The sequence below is a fragment of the Scyliorhinus canicula genome, chromosome 5 (genome assembly GCF_902713615.1).
Source record: "Scyliorhinus canicula chromosome 5, sScyCan1.1, whole genome shotgun sequence".
Classification (NCBI taxonomy): Eukaryota; Metazoa; Chordata; class Chondrichthyes; order Carcharhiniformes; family Scyliorhinidae; genus Scyliorhinus; species Scyliorhinus canicula.
In genome coordinates this window covers 69,657,953-69,678,633 of record NC_052150.1, presented here as the reverse complement: position 1 = coordinate 69,678,633, position 20,681 = coordinate 69,657,953, and the positions used below count along the sequence as shown (strand labels likewise).

The window sequence follows — 20,681 nt, the reverse complement described above, 5'->3', positions numbered from 1 at the left end:
GGGGTACTGCATCGCGACCCTCACCATCCAGGGCGTAGAGTTCAGCAACGTCCGGCTCTACGTCCTCCCCAACCTCTGCGCTGCCCTGTTACTCGGGCTGGATTTCCAATGCAATCTCCAAAGCTTAACTTTAAAATTTGGCGGACCCCTACCACCCCTCACCATCTGCGGCTCACGACCCTGAAGGTCGATCCACCTTCCTTGTTTGCAAACCTCACCCCAGATTGCAAACCCGTCGCCACCAGGAGCAGACGGTACAGTGCCCAGACAGGACCTTCATCAGGTCGGAGGTCCAGCGGCTGCTGTGGGAAGTCATCATTGAAGCCATCAACAGCCCCTGGAGAGCCCAAGTGGTAGTGGTAAAGACTGGGGAGAAACACAGGATCGTCATTGACTACAGTCAGACCATCAATCGGTACATGCAGCTCGACGTGTACCCCCTCCCACGCATATCTGATATGGTCAATCAGTACCGGGTCTTTTCTACAGTGGACCTGAAACCTGCGTACCACCAACTCCCCATCCGCAAGGCGGACCGCCAATACACTATGTTCGAAGCAGATGGCCGCCCCTATCATTTCCTTAGGGTTCCCTTCGACATCACTAACGGGGTCTCAGTCTTCCAAAGTGAGATGGACCGAATGGTTGACCTGTACGGACTGCGGGCCACCTTCCTGTAATTAGATAACGTCACCATCTGCGGCCACGATCAGCATGACCAATACGCTAACCTTCTCAAATTTCTCCACACTGCCAAATTCCTTAACCTCACGTACAATAAGGAGAAGTGTGTGTTCCGCACCAACCGCTTAGCCATCCTTGGCTACTTAGTGGAAAACGGAGTTCTAGGGCCCGGCCCCGACCGCATGCACCCCCTCATGGAACTCCCCCTCTCCCACTGCCCCAAGGCCCTGAAACGATGCTTGGGGTTTTTCTCCTATTATTCTCAATGGGTCCCTAACTATGTGGACAAGGCCCGCCCACTCATTCACTCCACAGTTCACCCCCTGACGGCTGAGGCCCGCCAAGCCTTCAACCGCATCAAAGCAGACATCGCCAAGGCCACGATGCATGCGGTCGACGAATCCATCCCTTTTAATGTTGAGAGCGATGCATCGGACGTCGCTCTGGCCGCCACCCTCAACCAGGCAGGCATGCCCGTGGCATTCTTTTCCCGCACAGTCCATGTCTCCGAAATTCGGCACTCCTCTGTCGAAATGGAGGCCCAAGCCAGTGTGGAGCTGTGCGGCATTTGAGGCATTACCTGACCGGCAAGAGATTCACTCTCCTCACTGACCAACGGTCGGTTGCCTTCATGTTCAATAACACACAGCGGGGCACGATCAAAAATGATAAAATCTTAAGCTTTCCATCTACAATTACGAGATTTTGTATCGCCCCGGGAATCTCAACGAGACCCCCGATGCCCTATCCCGAGGTACATGTGCCAGCCCACAAGGGGACCGACTCTGGGCACTACATGATAGTCTCTGTCACCCAGGAGTCACCCGGTTCTTTCACTTCATAAAGGCCCACAACCTGCCTTACTCCATTGCGGAGGTCAGGGCTGTCACCAGAGATTGTCAGGTCTGCGCGGAGTTCAAATCGCACTTCTACAAGCCAGACCGAGCGCACCTGGTAAAGGCCACCCGACCCTTTGAACTCCTCAGCATGGACTTCAAAGGGCCCCTCCCCTCCACCAACCGAAACACGTACTTCCTGAACGTGGTCGATGAATACTCCCGATTTCCCTTCGCCATCCCATGCCCTGATATGACTTTTGCCACAGTCATTAAAGCACTCAATAACATCTTCACCCTGTTCGTTTTCCCTGCTTATTTCCACAGCGACCGGGGATCCTCCTTTATGAGCGATGAGCTGCGTCAGTTCCTGCTCAGTAAGGGCATTGCCTCGAGCAGAACGACCAGCTACAACCCCCGTGGAAACGGGTAGGTGGAGAGGGAGTATGGGACGTTCTGGAACGCCGTCCTACTGGCCCTACGGTCTAAAAAGCTCCCAGTCTCCCACTGGCAGGAGGTCCTCCCCGATGCGCTTCACTCCATCCGATCACTACTCTGCACTGCTAATAACGAAACCCCCCCCCATGAACGTCTCCTTGCCTTTCCCAGGAAGTCTACCTCTGGGGTTTTGCTCCCAACATGGCTGGCAATCCTGGACCCATCCTCCACTGCAAACGCGTGCGGCTCCACAAGGCGGACCCGTTGGTCGAAAGATTACAACTACTGCACGCGAACCCGCAGTACGCCTACGTGGCGCACCCCAACGGGCGCCAGTACACAGTCTCCCTCCGGGACCTGGCACCGGTTGGATCGCCACCCACGGCCCACCACCCAACACGCCCCCCTCCAATTGCCCCGGCGCCACTCACCCTCTCCCCAGCGCACCTCACCACAGCCCCTGCCCCAGGACGATCCGTCCTCCCACTGGTTCCACTAGGGGGTGAAGACGAGGACAACAGCTCCCGGAGTCACAGGCGACCAAGTCGGCACCCGCATCACCACCGGGACTGAGGCGATCACAGCGGAGGATCAAGGGACCCGACCGACTGGACCTGTAGATTTTGCCTGAACTTGTAAATTTTGCCTGAACTGTAAATTTTTCCACCATCACCGCTGGACTCTTTTTTTAACAGGGGGTGAATGTGGTAATCACCACTAACTGTATATTAGATTCAGTGACTCTACATTAGATGTAGTACCGTAAGGCTCCTGTACTAGAGGTACAGAGTAAATCCCTGCCTGCTGGCTCCGCCCAGTAGGCGGCGTATAAATGTGTGTGCACACCGGAGCTGCTCCCATTCTGGTGCTCAATAAAGCCGCGATTATTCTCTACTCTCGCCTTTGTAGTAATTGATAGTGTATAAGCATGTTACGAGAAGCAAGCAGTTAATTGCCTGACTTCCGGAATTTACTCCTTGAAGGGACACCGGCCCTCCCCCCTCCCCCACACCCATCCCTACATCACAACCGCTCAGCGTGCTCCCTGGGGCTCTATAAATCCAGACTAATATATTCACTTGCGCAGAGTGCCATAGGTTGATCTGTCTTCCAGGTTATTTTACACCTTCACATTACTTCCACTGCACTGCCCCCAGTTTATTAAAAACAGTGAAATTCAGCCCTGAAGTGAAGAAAGAAGTCTTGGAGATGAAAGAGATTTAAAGTGTTTTGATGATCATATACAGTAAAGACATCTCCTTAAGAGCAAGTATTATATGTGCCTTTTCTGCTTTGAAGTCAAACAGAAATATTTTGGGACGCAGTTTAATTACATCTTAACAACCTCTTACCAAGCAGAAGAAATTAAGACAAGTCTAAGCATGAACATGCTCAAAATCTATGCACTCCAGGTACAACTTTAGGAGTATGGGCAAAAGTTAGAATCACTATCTCTGCTAACATATTAGATTCTTACATTTATATTAAAGATTTTTGGAATAAAATTCAGCTGTGCACAATGTGGGACATTTAATGCGGTGATAATTCAGATGGCTCAGACTATCCCACCAGTTTTTTAAAATGTTGACAAATGTGATAATGAGAGTATAAAGCAGATTTTTCTGATATTTTATCATTAATGTTAGCAAACAAAGGAAATAGCAATCCATGTTATGACAGCACATGTATGGCATGTACATCTGCCTCGATTTTTGAATAGTGTTACTTTCCTCACTTCATTGGTGTGATGTGATTTTATCAGAATTATTTATGATTCGGAAGCTCTGCACAAGGATGGCAGAAGTAGAGATGATCAATGATTTCAAAAGGAAAATGGGTGGGCACTTGAAGGAAATAAACTTTCAGGGCGAAGGAGCTAGAGGCCAGAAGGAAATGGGACGGACTGGGGCAGGGGCAGCAGGGTAGCATGGTAGTTAGCATAAATGCTTCACAGCTCCAGGGTCCCAGGTTCGATTCCCGGCTGGGTCACTGTCTGTGTGGAGTCTGCACGTCCTCCCCCTGTGTGCGTGGGTTTCCTCCGGGTGCTCCGGTTTCCTCCCACAATCCAAAGATGTGCGGGTTAGGTGGATTGGCCATGCTAAATTGCCCGTAGTGTCCTAATAAAAGTAAGGTTAAGGGGGGGTTGTTGGGTTACAGGTATAGGGTGGATATGTGGGTTTGAATAGGGTGATCATGGCTCGGCACAACATTGAGGGCCGAAGGGCCTGTTCTGTGCTGTACTGTTCTATGGATTACTTCATAGAGTGGTCTCTTTCTGTACTGTAAATTATTTTATGGTTTCAATGTGTGAAACAGAGGGCTAGAATTTAGAGTTATGTGCTACCCTTTACATTTAACTTCAACCGGATTCTATAAGCACAGTTTTGTTTGCTGTCTAACAGGTACTGCAAAACAAGAATAGATTTATGAACAATAATAGCGAAGTAACAGGATCTTAAGCATGCAAGTATTTCTTATATCTTGTGTTCATATGCCACAAGGTCACCAATGGTGAAGCAATTAAAATCGAGGAAGTTCAAGAACCAGAATCAGATGAGCACAGGTAGGCCGAGGTGATTTATGGGGCTGCAGGAGATTACAGAGAGAGAGAAGGGCACAGTCATGGAGGGAGATGAAGACAAAGATGAGAATTTTAAAATGCAAGGCATTGTTTAGGAGCCAATGGAAGTCAGCATGAACAGGGGTCACTGTTGCTGCATTCTGCAGTTAAAGCCTATGATAGAATGGACTATTGGAGGATTGGTGCATAAGTGAACTATTTTACTGGGGAAGACTCAAAATTCCGAAACATCTCACACAGAAGGGTATTACAATGCCTTTATTGGGTAAAATGCAGGGAGATCAAGATAATTTTCCATATTGCAACTGTATTGTTTAACTGGGAGGCTGGATTGCTGACCAGTAATGCGGAGCACCACCAACAGCACAGGTTCAATTCCCATACCAGCTGATTCCGGTAATTGATGGGTGACATACATTGACTCCAGGTTGCGCAGTTCACATAGTGGTAGGTTATTCATAAAGGCCCCGCCTTCGTAACCCTGCCCCTCACCTGAGGTGTGGTAACCCTCAGATTAAATCACCACCAGTCAGTTCTCAAAGAGGAGAGCAGCTTACTGTCCTCTGGGACTGTTCCGACATTTACTTTTAATGATGGGGATTTAGCATGAATTTCCATTTCACTGCTGTGCAATAGCACCAGTGATAATGCTGCAAAAATATCAGTCACAGAAATAAAATGATGTGAAACACATTATTTGGTGAAATAAATAATGGATAGGAGAGGAGTGGAATATCCAATTGAAAGATAAGCATGATTGGCATGACTGAAGTTTGGAGCTATTTTATTAATGGCCCAAATACCGATAGGAGTTTTCTTCATAATCCTCACATTGATCAAGGATTTTGTGGTTTATTTCACTTGCTGCTACTCTCTCTTGTGTTCTGCCTTTCAAACATCAATGCCAAAACCACTGAAGATAATACAAAATGACAAAACATTTTGAGCAGATCGGTTTGAGAAACTGGGAATATCGTGCAACGGTTTGCAGAACTCCCTGGAATTGAGAATTCTAACTAAATTCATCTTCCTCAATGTTACATATTAAACAGATAATTTTGTCACAATTCGCATTAGAATACTTTTTGTAATGTTCTATTTTAAAACCATTTAATGAGATCACCTAAAGTATCACAAGGTTCATTCTTCCAAGAGCAAATGTCAAGGCCTGTCAGCAGAATGGCATGATCGTGACGATTACCATCCTTGCCCACCAATCCCGATTGCCACTGACAGAAGCTGTTCAAAGTGCGGTCTGCGTGGTGATTTATTAAAAGACCCGGCTGCAGAACAAAAAGACAAAGGGGGGGAAAAAATGTTCAAAGGAGATCACAAATTGGCCCTTGTATTTTGGGCTATTAAATGAAAACATTGCGAAAGATCAAATAAATAATGATGAGAGGCAATGGAGCTGGCTAGACAGTCCTTTGTGGTTCATTAAATGGTTCAGTGCTTCATGAAAGGATGCATGTGCTGATCAGTTTGTGATTTTAAGACAAGTGCTGGATTATGCAAACTGGCCTTGCCTGAAATTCCTAATGGCAATTGTAAAGACAGCAAATCAAGACAAAGTTAAATCCAACAGGCTAATGACAATTGCAAAGACAGCAAATTAAGACAAGTTAAATACAGACAGTGGATGCATATTTGACATTCTGCGATGACTGTCAGGAAAAATTAAACTTGGGGAGTGCAGGTGTAAGGTTTTAGACATTTTATGAAGAGCACTTTCACTGTGATCTAACTGAATTAAAAGCAGAGTTGACTGTAACAACAATTTGTAATCTTTTAGCATCTTTAATATCGGAAAATGTCCCAAGGCACTTTGCAGGTGCATTTTAAAACAAATTGCAATCAGCCACGTAGGAGACATTAGGTCAGATGACCAAATGCTTCATCAAAGAGGTAGCTTTTAAGAAGTGTTGTAAACGAGGAAAGTGAGGTAGAGAGGCCGAAGGGTAAAGGAAGACTATTCCAGAGACTAGCTCCGGGGGAACTGAATGTGTGGTTATCAATGGTGGAGCAATTAAAACCAGAGATGCTCAGGAGGCCAGAATTGGATGAGCACAGATGACTCGAGAGGACTGTATTGGAGAAAATTACAGCGAGAGGGGGGAGAGAGGTCATGAAGGGATTTAAAAGCAAGAATTAGATTTCTAAAATCAAGGCATGCCTGACCAGGAGCAAATGTGGGTCAGTAAACAAAGAAGTGATGGGTGAACAGCAGATGCTGTGATTTAGGGCACAGGCAGCCAAGTTTTTGATGACTTCTAGTTTACAGCAGATAGAATCTGGGAGACCAGCCAGGAATGTGTTGCAATGGTCAAGAGTAGAGGTAACAAGGTATCATAGTGGTTAGCACAGTTGCTTCACAGCTCCAGGGTCCCAGGTTTTATTCCCGGCTTGGGTCACTGTCTGTGTGGAGTCTGCACGTTCTCCCCGTGTCTGCGTGGGTTACCTCCGGATGCTCCGGTTCCCTCCCACAGTCCAAAGATGTGCGGGTTAGACGGATTGGCCATGCTAAATTGCCTTTAGTGTCCAAAAAGTGGGGTTGTAGGGATACGGTGGAGATGTGGGCTTGGCAGGGTGCTCTTTCTAAGGGCCGCTGCAGACTCGATGGGCCAAATGGCCTCTTTCAGCACTGTAAATTCTATGATAATCTATGAACAAGGGGATGAATGAGGATTTCAGCAGCAGATTAACTGAAACAGGGGTGAGGCTGGGCAATGTTACACAGCTACAAATAGACAGTCTTAGTGATAGTGTGAATATGGAGTTGGAAGCTCAACTCGGGGTTAAATCTGATATCAAAGTTGCAAATACACTGGTATAGTCTCAGATTGTTCCCTGTAAATCATCTCATTTGTACAATTTAATTGTATATTATCACTGATGTAGTTAAATTCTATAATGTCACATTATACAATTTAATTCAAAATAGATACCTGATCTTCATCCAGCAGGACAATCCCAACTATTACAATATTTATGTTGCCTCCTATCGTGCCATCTTTGAACAGGGTGGACACCTTGAAAGAGGCAAAAAATTATTTTTAGGTTTATCTCTTAGTTGTCAGAAAATTTATACTTAATTGATGGAATACTACAAGCACATATTAAAAACCATAAGCAGCACTGAAGTGGGCGGTAAACTCCCGATGGAGTGGCAACTGAGTTGGACTCCACAAGAAAATTCTTCCCTGAAAATCCAGCCACTCCTACCTCAACTGACTTTCTATCGCATCCGACTTTCTGACTCAAGCTGGCGAGATCTGGGCAGCGCAGCGCGTCCCAGGGACGTAGCGTCGAAGGTAAGTAAGTCATGCCCCATTTTCTATGGCACGAGCTGGATCCTTATCTGGGAACCTCAGGTGGTTGGGGAGGGGGAATTATTCCTCAGTGCATCTTTGGGGCACTCTTCCTTCCCCCCCCCCCCCCCCCCCACGCCCCACAAGATACATCATCCTGGAGCTTGGACATTATGGCCCACTTTTTAAAATCTCGATAAAAACTTACTGAATTCAAGTCACACACAACTCCCACGAATGATTTTTAAAAATGACAAAATGAACAGCTTAAAAAAAAACTTAGAAGCAGAAGTCAGGATGTCTCCTCACGTAGGACTGATTGTCACCTTTAAATTATTATGGGGAAATCATTTGTCAATTTCTGAAAGCTAGAATAAGCATGCCAGCTAAAGCTGCATCTAGATATGCAGAATGTTCAGCTTTTAGTTACAGAACCACAGATTTGCACACCACATCAGATGCAAGAAGTGAACCGTTTGATGTTACTTGCTCCAAGGATTTTCATTACATCAACATACTTTAATCACAGAAGACCACTGCTATCACAGTTGATGTCACAACTGGAGACACCATGCTATTTTCTATTTTGAATGTCTGATATTGAAGTGTTGAAATGTTTTGATCCAATCACTCAAGCATTTTGCAGAAGGTCAAAGTACCAGGTACTTGTTTCGTCATGCAGGATCTACTTAAGTACAATGTCAAAAACTCAAGGTAATCTACTGAGAAGCTCAAATACTTTATAGACTCAAATGTGAACACCTCCACGATTAACATTTGATGGTCTGCGGGACAGCTATGCAATTATGCTCTTATAGTGACGTTGGACCCTTGGGTTTGCTGTCTCCATTTTTGGGGATAAGCTATCAACAAATATTTTCTGTAAGCCCACTGACACCCCAGCTTCATTACACTTCCTCACACCCCGCTTCCTGTAAGGACTCCATTCAATTCTCCCAGTTTCTCCACCTCGGTTTCCTCTGATGTGATGATGCGACATTCCATACCAGAACTTCCGGTATGTCCTTTTCCTTGACCAAGGGCTCACTCCCACTGTGTTTGAAAAGGATCTCGGCCATCTCCGCTCCATTTCCCACACATCTGCCCTCTTGTTACCTCTTCCTCCCAGCACCATGATAGGGTTCCCCTTATCTTCACCTTCCACCCCATCAACCTCCATATTCAATGGACCATTCTCCATCATTTCTGCACAACCCGATGCTTACTTCAATCACAAACGACACATCGTTCCCTTCCCAAGGCACCTTCCATGCTAGCGCCAGAGGTGCAACACTTGCCTTTATATCTCCTCCCTCCTAACTATCCAAGGACCCAAACACTCCTTCAAGTGAAGCAGTGATTTATTTGTATCTCTTCCGAGTTGGTACACCATATTTGCTGCTCTACTTGGGGAGACCAAATGCCGGTTTGGTGGCCACTTTGCAGAACACCTCCATTGAGCTTACAAACATAACGCCGAGATTCAGAGCCTGTCACTTCAATTCTCCACCTTACCCTCTTGCTGATCTCTCCGTTCTCAGCTTCCCGCAGTGTTCCAATGAAGCTCAACCTACGCTCGAGGAACAGCGCCTCACTTTCCAATTAGGCATTCTGCAGCCTTCTACATTCAACACTGAACTCAACAATTTTCGACTCCAATGTATGTTCCCAGTTGGTTTCCTTTTTCTTTACAGTTTTTGATTTCACTTTTTAAAATTAATTCATGGAATGTGAACATTGATCGTTCGGATAGTATTTATTGCCCATCTCTAATTGCCTTCAAGAAGTACTGGTGAGCTGTCTTCTTGAACCACTGCAGTCCATGTGATGTAGGTGCACCCTCAGTGCTGTGAGCAATTAAATTCCAGGATTTTGACCCAGCGATAGTGAAGTCAGGATTGTGAGTAACTTGGGAGGGGAACTTCAGATGGTGGTGTTCCCATGTATCTGCTGCCCTCATCCTTCTAGATGGTAGTGGTCATGGGTTTGGAAGATGCTGTATAAGTAGCCTTGGTAAGTTCTTGCAGTGTATCTTGTAGATGGTATATGACTCTGCTACTGTGTGTCACTGGAGTAAGAAGTCTTACAACACCAGGTTAAAGTCCAACAGGTTTGTTTCAAATACTAGCTTTCGGAGCACTGCTCCTTCCTCCTTCCACATCATCGTGTCAGTGGGGACAGCGATATGCTTGAGGAAGGGGCTCTAGTCAAGGGGGCTGCTTTGTCTTGGATGGTGTCGAGCATATTCAGTGTTGTTGGAGCTGCAAACATCCAGGCATGTGGAGAGTATTCCGTTAGACTCCTTCATTCTGCTTTGTAGATGGCGGACAGGTTTTGGAGAGTTAGGAAGCGAGTTATTTGTCATAGGATTCCCAGCATCTGACCTGCTCTTGTAGACAATATTTATATGGCTAGCCCAGTTCAGTTTCTGGTCAATGCTAAACCCCAGGATAGTGGGGGAAACAGTAATGGTAATATCATTGAATGTCAAGGGGAGATGGTCATTCTTCTGGCATCTGCGGGGTTCAAATGTTACTTGCCACATGTCAGCCCAAGCTTGGATGCTTGGATATTGTCCAGGATTTCCTGCATTTGAATATCGGCTGCTTTAGCATTTAAGGAGTTGTGAATGGTGGCAAACATTCAGCAAACATCCCCACTTCTGATCTTATGATTGAAGGAAAGTCATTGATGAAGCAGCTAAAGATGAAGCAGGGCACTACCCTGAGGAACTCCTGGAGTTGAGATGACTGACCTCGAACAAACACAACCAGTTTCCTTTGTGCTAGGTATGATTCCAACCAGTGGAGAGTTTTACCACCCGATTCCCATTGAATCCAATTTTATGAGGATTTCTTGATGCCAAACTTGGTCAAATGCTGCTTTGATGTTAAGGGCAGTCACACTCACCTCTGGAGTTCAGCTGTTTTGTCTATGTTTGAATCCAAGCTTTAATGAGGTCAGGAACTGAGCGGCCCTGGCGAACCTGAACTGAGCATCAGTAAGCAGGTTATTGCTGAGAAAGTGCCACTTTATAGCACTGTTGATGACCCCTTTCACCACTTTGTTGATGATCAACAATAGACTGATGGGGTGGCAATTGGCCATTTGGATTTTTACTCCTTTTGTCTACAGGACATACTTGGACAATTTTTCACATTGCTGGGTAGATGCCAGTGTAGTAGTTGTACTGGAACAGCATAGCTACTGGCACGGCAAGCTTTGGAGCTTTGCCAGAATATTGCTAGGGTCCATAGCCTTTGCAGTATCCAGTGCCTTCAGCCATTTCATGATATGTGAAGTGACTCAAAGTGACTGAAGAGTGGCATCGGAGATGCTGGGGATTCCAGAGGGGCAGAGATGGATTATCTATTTGGCACTTCTGGCTGAAGAATGTAGCAATTGCTTCAGCCTTGATTTTGATTCTCCGTACCTTCACTCTGACGGGATTTTCCATTCCTACTGCATGAATGAGAATTTGACTGAGCTCCAAGTTCTCCTTCCTCGCTGACAGGAGCAGCGTGGTGGACTCGCAATGGAGAATCCCGCCCCTTAACAATTTTACTCTAGTTTTTCTCTCGTTTTTATTTTCAAATGACAGCTGTTCATCATTCTCCCATTCACACCTCCTCTAGACTAATGCTGTTGAATATTTGGATGCTCAACAAATTTATGGCAATCAAGTCACCATATGTTCTCAAATAAGTGCAACATTAACAAAATATATGCACAAAATAGGTTTGAGATTTTAAACGATCAGCAATCAAGTCTGATACACTCACTACCGAGCCAAAAATAACAACTTCAAAAGGATTTTATAATCCAATTGTTCCAAAAAGAAAGCCTGCTGCATACAAAGAGTAGTGACAATGGATTAACTGAAGCGTTCTGTTTCTTGCAGTGTGCTCTGGTTTATTTCAAACACACAAATTACTTTCAGGGTAAACTATCTTTATTTTATCAGAGGTGAGGGGCTGGATTCTCCGATTTGGAGACTATGTCCTGATGCTGGCGTGGGAAGGGTGGTGTTTTATGACCGAAAAATCGGCACAAAACGGCCACCAATTCTCCATTTGGCGGTGGGTTAGTAGGCAGGCAGCGTAGAGCACCTGGCTCTAGCTGCCGATGCGACCGGAGAATTGTCAGGCCTGTGGCCGCGCATGCGTACAGTGGCAGCCTGCAGCGGCCACGCGCGGATCCGGCCTGCCAAATAGTGCCTCCCCTTTGGCTTGGCTCGTCACTCTCGGACCAGCCCCTACCAGTGCCCGATATATTCGGAAACTCAGGGAGAGAAACAAATAGACAGGTCTCTACTTTTTAGCTTTTGTGTTCCGGTCCTTGCTTTGATTTTGTTATGTCCCCTGCCATTATCAAACACAGAGTCAGATATTTAACAGACATTTGTGTCATGGCCAACCTCCTGTAATCTCGCCTTTTACGCCAACAGCACCCTATTCCTTTCAGTAGTTTGCTTCAACAGTTCAATCAAGATAAAGGCTGAATACAGTTGGATATTGCTGTACATGTCCAGTGAGCAAGATTTGTACATTACGATGCAGCGCTGTCTGAAAACCGCAAAATACAAGCTAAAGACAACAATGTTCTTCAGTTACCATCCTTGTGTAATTAGATTGCCTCATTAAATTTAGAGCAAGTGGACCCCTGTCGGCCGGAAGTGCTTTCACAGCAGTTCAAAACACCGCCCTGCAGATCTAAACCTATTGTCATTTAAAGAACAAGAACAGAGAAGGGAACAAATGGCAGACTATTTTTCTTGTTTCAGTGAGCAAGTAACCCTTCAGCTTCCAAGTCTCTGGAAACCTGAAATATAATCTGATTAACATGGTTGCAACCTGACTGATATAAGACATCTGTCTAACAATGTGGTTGATTCTTCCATACTCAATTAGGAACCGGCTCAGCCAGCGAGTAAAACCCTTACTCACCTCCACCACTTCAACCTAACACAATGCAGTATTGTCAAGCTCCAAAGGTGAACGGCATCCATGCACCACATGTCCGTGTACGATCCGTCGCATGTAGTGAGTGACAAGAGCATTGGACAACACTGATCTAAATGCATCTTTTGTGTATTTGCTGGTCACGTTACCACACCCTTTGGCCCTGTACCACCAACACGTTGTCATTTAAGATCTCCTGTTTTCCATCCTATCACAGACTTTCCCTTTTATTCTTTTTCCACATCCTCCCCTTAACTTGCTTGAAAACCATTACCAGTTCTGATGAAAGTTATTGTTTCTCTTCACACAGATGCTACCTGACCTCCTGAGTATGTTTAGTCCCAACGGTCAGTTCACTGCCGAAACAACAAAAGGTGAAAACATCTCCCTTTCACTGAAGGAGCAGAACGGCTTACATTTCTTCATCAGTATTCAGTGCATCAAGCTTGAATTTGCAGGCACATTCGAAAGGTTACTATGTAATTACAACTTGCTTAAAATACCGTTCCCAAATTGTAAAGGGATGTTACGACAAAAATATTGCACAACCGTTTTGCCACTATAAACACAAGGTTGATTCGAGTTAAATATATTTGTTTTCTCAGCCTTACCATGTTCAGTATAGTTAACACGTATGTCGTGATGTTTTCATTGCCATGGTTTTCAATCATTTTCTTGTCTACCACGACTAAGGTTTCCACATTAAGCTTTACATTCTTTCGGGTCTTAAACAAGGAACGTTTGTTTCTGGGCAAGAATCCATACTCATCTGGTAGAATATATATATCTGCTTCTGGGGGTTTAGGCATATCTACAAAGAGAGAACATTTGGTTTGGTTAATAAATGATACACAGGATTTTAAAAGAATAATTTCCATGCAGCAAGCATATATTGGGCAGGTCTCTCCGGTCCGCCAGCCACGTGTTTCTCGATTGCACGCCATTCACTGGCGACGGGATTTTATCTTCCCACCGATCGTCAGTCGGACATCTCATTGTAATCACCCCAACACTGCCGCAAAACCGCATGAAGGTGACATTAATTATGCAGACCCCAAAAAAGATACAACGGTACAAGTTGAGCATCTCTTATTTGAAATTCCAGAAATCGAAACATTCTGAAATCCACACTTCTGTTTCGTGTGTCGACGTGACGTCAAGGGTGGGAAATCCCATAAGTCTCTAGAAAGTTCCCAACCAGTGCCGTACATACGCCAGTCCCCACCAGCACCGCACGTGCGCATGTCTCAAACCGCGTCACATGTGCGCCGGTCCCAGGTCCCAAATCGTGCCACACATGCGCCACACAATGCGTGCCACGCACGTGCAGGTCCCAATACACGCTGCACAGCGCAGGTCCCAACCCGCTGCACGTGCACATTATACTCCATGGGTGGCACGGTGATACAGTGGTTAGCACTGCTGCCTCATGGCGCTGAGGACCCGAGTTCGATCCCGACCCCGGGTCACTGTCTGTGCGGGGTCTGCACATTCTCCCCATGTTTGCGTGGGTCTCAGCCCCACAACCCAAAGATGTGCTGGGTAGGTGAATTGACCACTCCAAATTGCCCCTTAATTGGAAAAAAAAAATTGGAAACTCTAAACTTATATCAAAAAAAAATGCACATTCTATTTGGAAATCCGAAAAATTCCAAAATCTGATACATACTCGGCCCCAAGCATTTCAGATAAGGGATGCGCAACCTGTACTTGTGGCTTTTGCATGAATTCTCAGACTTTGGTCACCTCCTAAATTATTTTGCACAAGTGATGTGGCAAATGTCACACTTACAAGCCAAAAATCAGCTGACATCAACTCCTGTTCACATAGGTCTGCTGATATACCATTTCCCTTGAAAATTAGATGCTGACCTAGCTCCTGAAATTCCGTTGAGGCTCTCTCAACCTGTATGGAGATTGGGTGGGGGATTTGCTGTAACCCTTGAGAGAAACAATATTACTGTCTAAAATCCCCAGGAAATCTCAAGGTCCTGCCTCCCCCACTCTGTAAATACCTTGAAAATGTTGTTTCTATGGGCAGCACAGTGGCAAGCACTGCTTCCTCACAGCGCTGAGGTCCCAGGTTCGATCCAGGTCTACTGTCCGTGTGGAGTTTACATAGTCTCCCAGTGTCTGCATGGGTTTTACCCCCATAACCCAAAAAGATGTGTAGGGAAGGTGAATTGGCCACGCTAAATTGGGGGATTTCACAGTAACTTAATTGCAGTGTTAATGGAAGCCTACTTGTGATACTAATAAAGATTATTATTATTAACCTATCCCTTAATTGGAAAAAAAGAATTGGGTACTCTAGAGAAAATGTTGTTTCTAATATGGAAAAACAAAATGCCAAACCAATAAAAATGTGTATTATGGTGTGACATTGAGGTACAAAGACCAAGGTGCTAGAAATGTGTGCCTGAGTCCCTGCTGAATTAACTACTCACTAGTACAGAAATAGGGGACTAGAAATTCAGCTGTTGCAAGTTGTGATATGCATATATCCATTGCAAATGAGGTGCGCAGCACATAAAATTTATTTACCAACTTCCTTTTCCTGAATGCAGTGTAGCCATGTATGGTTATCATACTGCTCTGGACTTCACTGAACTTCCAGCTTCCTCTACGCACCACAGGGGATAAGCATTGTGAAGAAGCCACGTGCTCCAGATAACCTTCTCTTTTCAAAGGTGCAGTGCCTAAAAAAGGAAAGTTGCAGCAGCACACTGCGGAATATGGGCGGCATGGTAGCACAGTGGTTAGCACTGTTGCTCCACAGTGCCAGGATCCCAGGTTCGATTCCCGGCTTGGGTCACTGTCTGCACGTTCTCCCCGTGACTGTGTGGGTTTCCTCCAGGTGCTCCAGTTTCCGACCACAAGTCTTGAAAGATGTCCTTGTTAGGTGAATTGGACTTTCTGAATTCTCCCTCAGTGTACCCGAACAGGTGTCGGAATGTGGTGACTAAGTGATTTTCACAGTAACTTCATTGCAGTGTTAATGTAAGCCTACTTGTGACAATAATAAAGATTATTATTATTATAAAGCTGATTTTGGCACTGAAGGAGGAGGAGGAGAATAGCACACCAGGAAAAGGAAAAAGCTTCCTACTTCAGTGATACTGCCCTGGACATACTTGTCAGAGAGATGGTGGCTAGGAAGGAGGCCATGTTCCTGCCAGTGATCAGGATGCCATCAAGACTGAGTTTCTGAAGAAAATTGGAACACCTGGAAATTGTGGCTAATGCTCAGAGTGAGGCATACGATACATGGCAGCATTGTCTTCACCTGGGTGGTCAAGGTGAGTGAATGCACCTACACGTTGAAGCTACACCACCCATCTCTCAAACTGCCCGTTAAAGCGTAGACCATCACTCACCCAGCAACATACCCTAACACTCAGGACTCACCTCAGGACTCACCATGAAAATTCTGATATTATACCTCGCCCAGCAATCATTCACCCACTCTGCCAGTGTCCCTCTTGTTACCGCTCAACCAGCCACTCAGATGACTGTCACCCATCCAAGTTAGTGCAGTACAAAGCTGGGCCCTTTGCCTAGACCCGTTTCAAGGGCATCCATCAAGGCCATATCCCATCTCCCCCAGTGAAAATGCACCAATCACATTGCAGTTACTGGGGGAGTACTACGTTAAAAAGCATTAGGCTAAGCAAAAGTACCAATATGACACTTGATGCACAAGGATGATTAAGTGTTTTTTTTGTTATTGATGTAATGCTGATTGCGTGAAGAAGTTTAGTGAAGGTTTTTGCTCTTGGTATTTACGAAGTGATGTAGGCCATGGGGACTTTGTGATGGGGTATCTGAAATGGATGTACTAAGCCTCACAAAATGGTCCCTCTCACTATGTCCAGTAGCACCCAGCATATATGTCTCCTTATTCCCAGGCGGCCTCCAGATCCTAAGGATTAGTGACTGGAACATCATAATTGCGAGGATGTGGAGCCCAGCACCACACACATGAAGAACATCTTGGCTGCGTACTGACAGAGATCCCCTCAAGTGATTTTTTTAGCAATGAGTTGGCTTGTTCTTGGTATTGTGGGTGGCTGCACGGTTCTGGCCCAAGGCCTTCTGACCATAGAGGGATGGTGTAGGGGGGGGTCATGAGCTTTTTGAAAGTGGCAGTCTGCGCAGCTAGTCTATTGCCTCTCTTGGAGGCCTGAGGACTGTGGGATTGCTGACTGGAGAACAATGAAAATATTGAGAGTGCTGACAGCATGGTGGCCATGCACGGAGATTAATTGCTTAGTATGTCTCACAACAGCAAATTGACAATCCCCCAACATGACCCCGGAAACCTCCCAACACCCCAACTTATCTTTTGGGGGATCCTTGAGACCCCGCACTCCATCTCATTAGGGCAGGGCACCCCCGGGCCCAATCCCCAGCAATGGAAAGATGCAACCTTGCACCATGGCACTGCCAGCCTGGCACCCTGTCAGTACCCCAGCCAACCTGACAGTGCTACATGGGGACCCTGGCAGTGTCAGGCTGACACCCAGGTGACACTGCTAGAGTGCCTGGGTGGCACTTCCAGGGTGCCAAGCTGGCTGTGCCAAGGTGCCCGGATGGCAGTGTCAGGGTGCCTCCCTGCCCAAAGGCTGAGCATCTGGGGTCTCCAATCGCCCACTGTGCCTGATTCCAGTTTGTGGGAATCTCCTTTTCTCTCTAGGGGCAGCATAGTGGCACAGTGGTTAGCACTGCTGTCTCATAGTTCCAGGGACCCAGGTTCAATTCCGGCTTCGGATGACTGTCTGTGTGGCGTTTGCACTTTCTCCCCTTGTCTGCGAGGGTTTCCTCAGGGTGGACCGATTTACTCCCACAGTCAAAGATGTGCAGGATTGGCCATGCCAAATGGCCCCTTCGTGTCCAAAAGGTTAGATGGAGTTACTGGGTCATGGGAATAGTGTGGAGGCGTGGGTTGAAGTAGGATGCTCTTTCCAAGGACCAGTGCTGACATGATGGGTGATTGGCCTCTTTTTGCACTGTAAGGATTCTGGCTGCGATTCTCAGCTCCGGCGACAGAGTGCAGGCGCCGGCGAGAAAACGGGCGCGTTTTACCTCGTTGTTCCGAGACGGCATTCTCCGGCATACAAGGGGGCTAGCAGGGGCGTGGCAGGAAGCGCGGGGGCATGGCCTCGGAGAGCCGGCATCACGCAAACGACGCGGCGCCGTTCTGCACAACAGTTGACGCGAGCGCACAGGCTGCCAATGGGAAACCATGGCGCCACGCCGAGCAGCACCCAGGTTCACACACCACGACCTGGCGACGATGCTGGACGTCCTTGAGGAGAGGAGGGGACGTCTGTACCCCAGACCCGGTCGGAGGGTGCCAGCTAACGTGGCCTGGCGTCTGTGGAGGGAGGTGGGCACTGCCGTGAGTGCCACCGCGGTGACACCCAGTGGCGAGCAGTGCCGCAAAAAGCTCCACGACATACTGAGGGTAGCCAGGGTGAGTACCCAGCACCGTGCCCATGGCACCAACCCCCCCTACCCCCCACATGTGTGACACCACCCCCTCCCCAAGGGGATGGTACAACCACAGCCATGAGGCACATGGCTGCAGCCACCATTGGCCCTGCCCACATAGACCCAACTGCATGCAGTGGACCGCCTAACAATGCTGTTATTCCTCCCCCCACCCCAGGAAAAGAGCACCCATAACTAATGGGAGCGAGCCCGAACCGGAGGGGGTGAACCTGACCTGTGCCAGCTCATCGTGCACGAGCAGAGGGCACTGGGCATAGCCGGTACACCCGAAGACCGGGAGATTGCCAATGCCGAGGTCAGGGGCGCACCACCAAGTGAGATCCCCTGGCCCCCTTCCCCTCAGCCCTCCCCCCTCAGTCTTTTCCCCTCAGTCTTTTCCCCTCAGTCTTTTCCTCTCGGCCCTCTCCCCTCGGCCCTCTCCCCTCGGCCCTCAGTCCTTTCCCCTCACCACTCCCCCCTCACCGCAAACCACACCCCCCTCCACCTGCCTAACCATGATGGTGTATTGTGTGTTGCAGGGCCAGGTGGTGACCAACCGGGTGCACCTGACAGACACCGCCCGCATCCAGCACCTGGACGGCCAGCCGACACAGACCAACCGGGCGCTCCTGGCAGATCCCGCCCGCATCCAGTGCCTGAGGGGCCAGCCCACAGCGACTCTAGCAGCGAAGGGGAGGGCAGCTCCAACAATAGCCCCCCGGCACAGACCAGTGATGACACGATGACACAGGTGACAGACAGACATGAAAGGACACAATTCGGCAATAACATGGAGGGGATGGACAGAGAGGACACGGCACCCCAGGGGACCCCCGACCACAGGTCCGATGAAGACACTGAGGTTGTGCCACAGCTATCTCCTCCACCCCCCACCATCGCAGAGACACTCACCTTGGTTGGCTATGTTAGTGGCGAGGCTTCTGGGACACTAACTGGTGGTCACCACACAGCCGCTCCGGTACAGCAGGTGGAGGTAGGAGCAGCCGAGGGGCTGGACGATGGGAGGGCAGACCAGCCCCAGCAAACACCTGTCGCCCAGACGGCTCCCGGGTCCCTGGAGTTCCCCCACCCACCCGTAGACCCAATGCAGTCGGGGACACAGGGGCATGAGAAGGTGACGGACGGCTTCCAGCACATGCAGACGCAACTGCAGGAGAGCATCCATGTCCTAGAGCAGGAAATGGTGCCAGTCAGGCCAACACCACACGGGTGGCATCCGCAGCGGCGTCCGCGGTTGAGACAATGGTGGCGACGGTGTCGGGTATGGGTCTGAGCCTGCAAGGCCTGGGGCTACCGGGCACACGGCCTCCGCGGCCTGGGACAGGGCTGCCATCGCACAGGAAGCCATGGGCCAGAGTCAGCTGAACATCGCAGAGGCGCTCAACAACCTGGCCCAGTCCCAGCAGGCCACGGCCCAGTCCCAGCAGGCCATCGCTGATCGCATCAGCGTCAGGAAGCCGGCTCCACTTCCGCCCCCCCCCAACCGCCCCTGGTGGGCAGCGGGCAGAACAGGGTGGCACCACGCCATCCCAATTGCCCGAGGTGGGGTCAGGCCGGGCTGCCCCAGGAAGCGGCCGCCGACGGGGACCCCAGTCACAGGAATCACAGGAATCCACCTCCAGTTCTGCTGTACCATCTGGGGGAACACCTCGACGTAGATATAGGGCTCGTAAGGCCAGAAAGATAATCATGGATGAGTGAGTTGACACGGGTGCAGGGCACAGATTAGTTAGATGGGGTAGAGCACATGTTCAGGATGTCTGTCATTAAACACATTTCACACCTATGCAAACTGCCTCTGTACTCTGTCCGATGCGTGCGGGGGTAGGGAGGGGACTGTGTGCCAGTGTGTGTGAGAGGTGCTGCGATAGAGGTTGGGCTGCGGTGCGTGAGACCTGCGTCCCCCCCCCCCCCCCCCACCCATACGACAGGCCATGAGATGCAGTGTCAGGGCTGCGTGCAGAGTCCACTCAGTTGGAGGGTCGTAATGTGGCCATGAGTCAGACATTGTCGAACGATGTATGGTTCGGAGACTATCGCAGAGCAGGCTGACATCATCTTTCATGCCTTGTAGCAGACCTGCGTACACCATCGACCGTGCCCCCATACCACTGTGCAGCAGGCAGATGTGTCATGGAGGGGTGGTATGCATGCGGATGTTGTGGTGGGGGGGTTTGGGAGTGGGGCAGGTGAGGGTGTTGTGGTAGTGGTGGGGGTGGGGGAGTTGAGGGTGGTCGTCCATTGGGGAGGTGCCGAACCCGCTGCCTGTGTCCATACCCATCACTACTGCCGCCCACAGTGGTCGCCGAAACGGGCAGCTACCAGCGCCTCCTGGACCAGCCGGCGGCACCGGGCAGCC

At 48.3% G+C, this 20,681-nt stretch overlaps 1 protein-coding gene across 1 annotated transcript in view; it reads right to left on the bottom strand.

Moving 5' to 3' along the window:
* Window positions 1–20,681, bottom strand: part of LOC119966035 (A disintegrin and metalloproteinase with thrombospondin motifs 16) — a 320,047-nt gene that overhangs the window by 201,898 nt on the left and 97,468 nt on the right. Inside the window, exons 5-7 of the mRNA XM_038797188.1 lie at window positions 13,420–13,619; window positions 7,485–7,568; window positions 5,663–5,822 (exon numbers count right to left, since the gene is read on the bottom strand). Of these exons, the coding sequence (XP_038653116.1) occupies window positions 5,663–5,822; window positions 7,485–7,568; window positions 13,420–13,619 (444 nt within the window). The remainder of the gene's footprint in view (window positions 1–5,662; window positions 5,823–7,484; window positions 7,569–13,419; window positions 13,620–20,681) is intronic.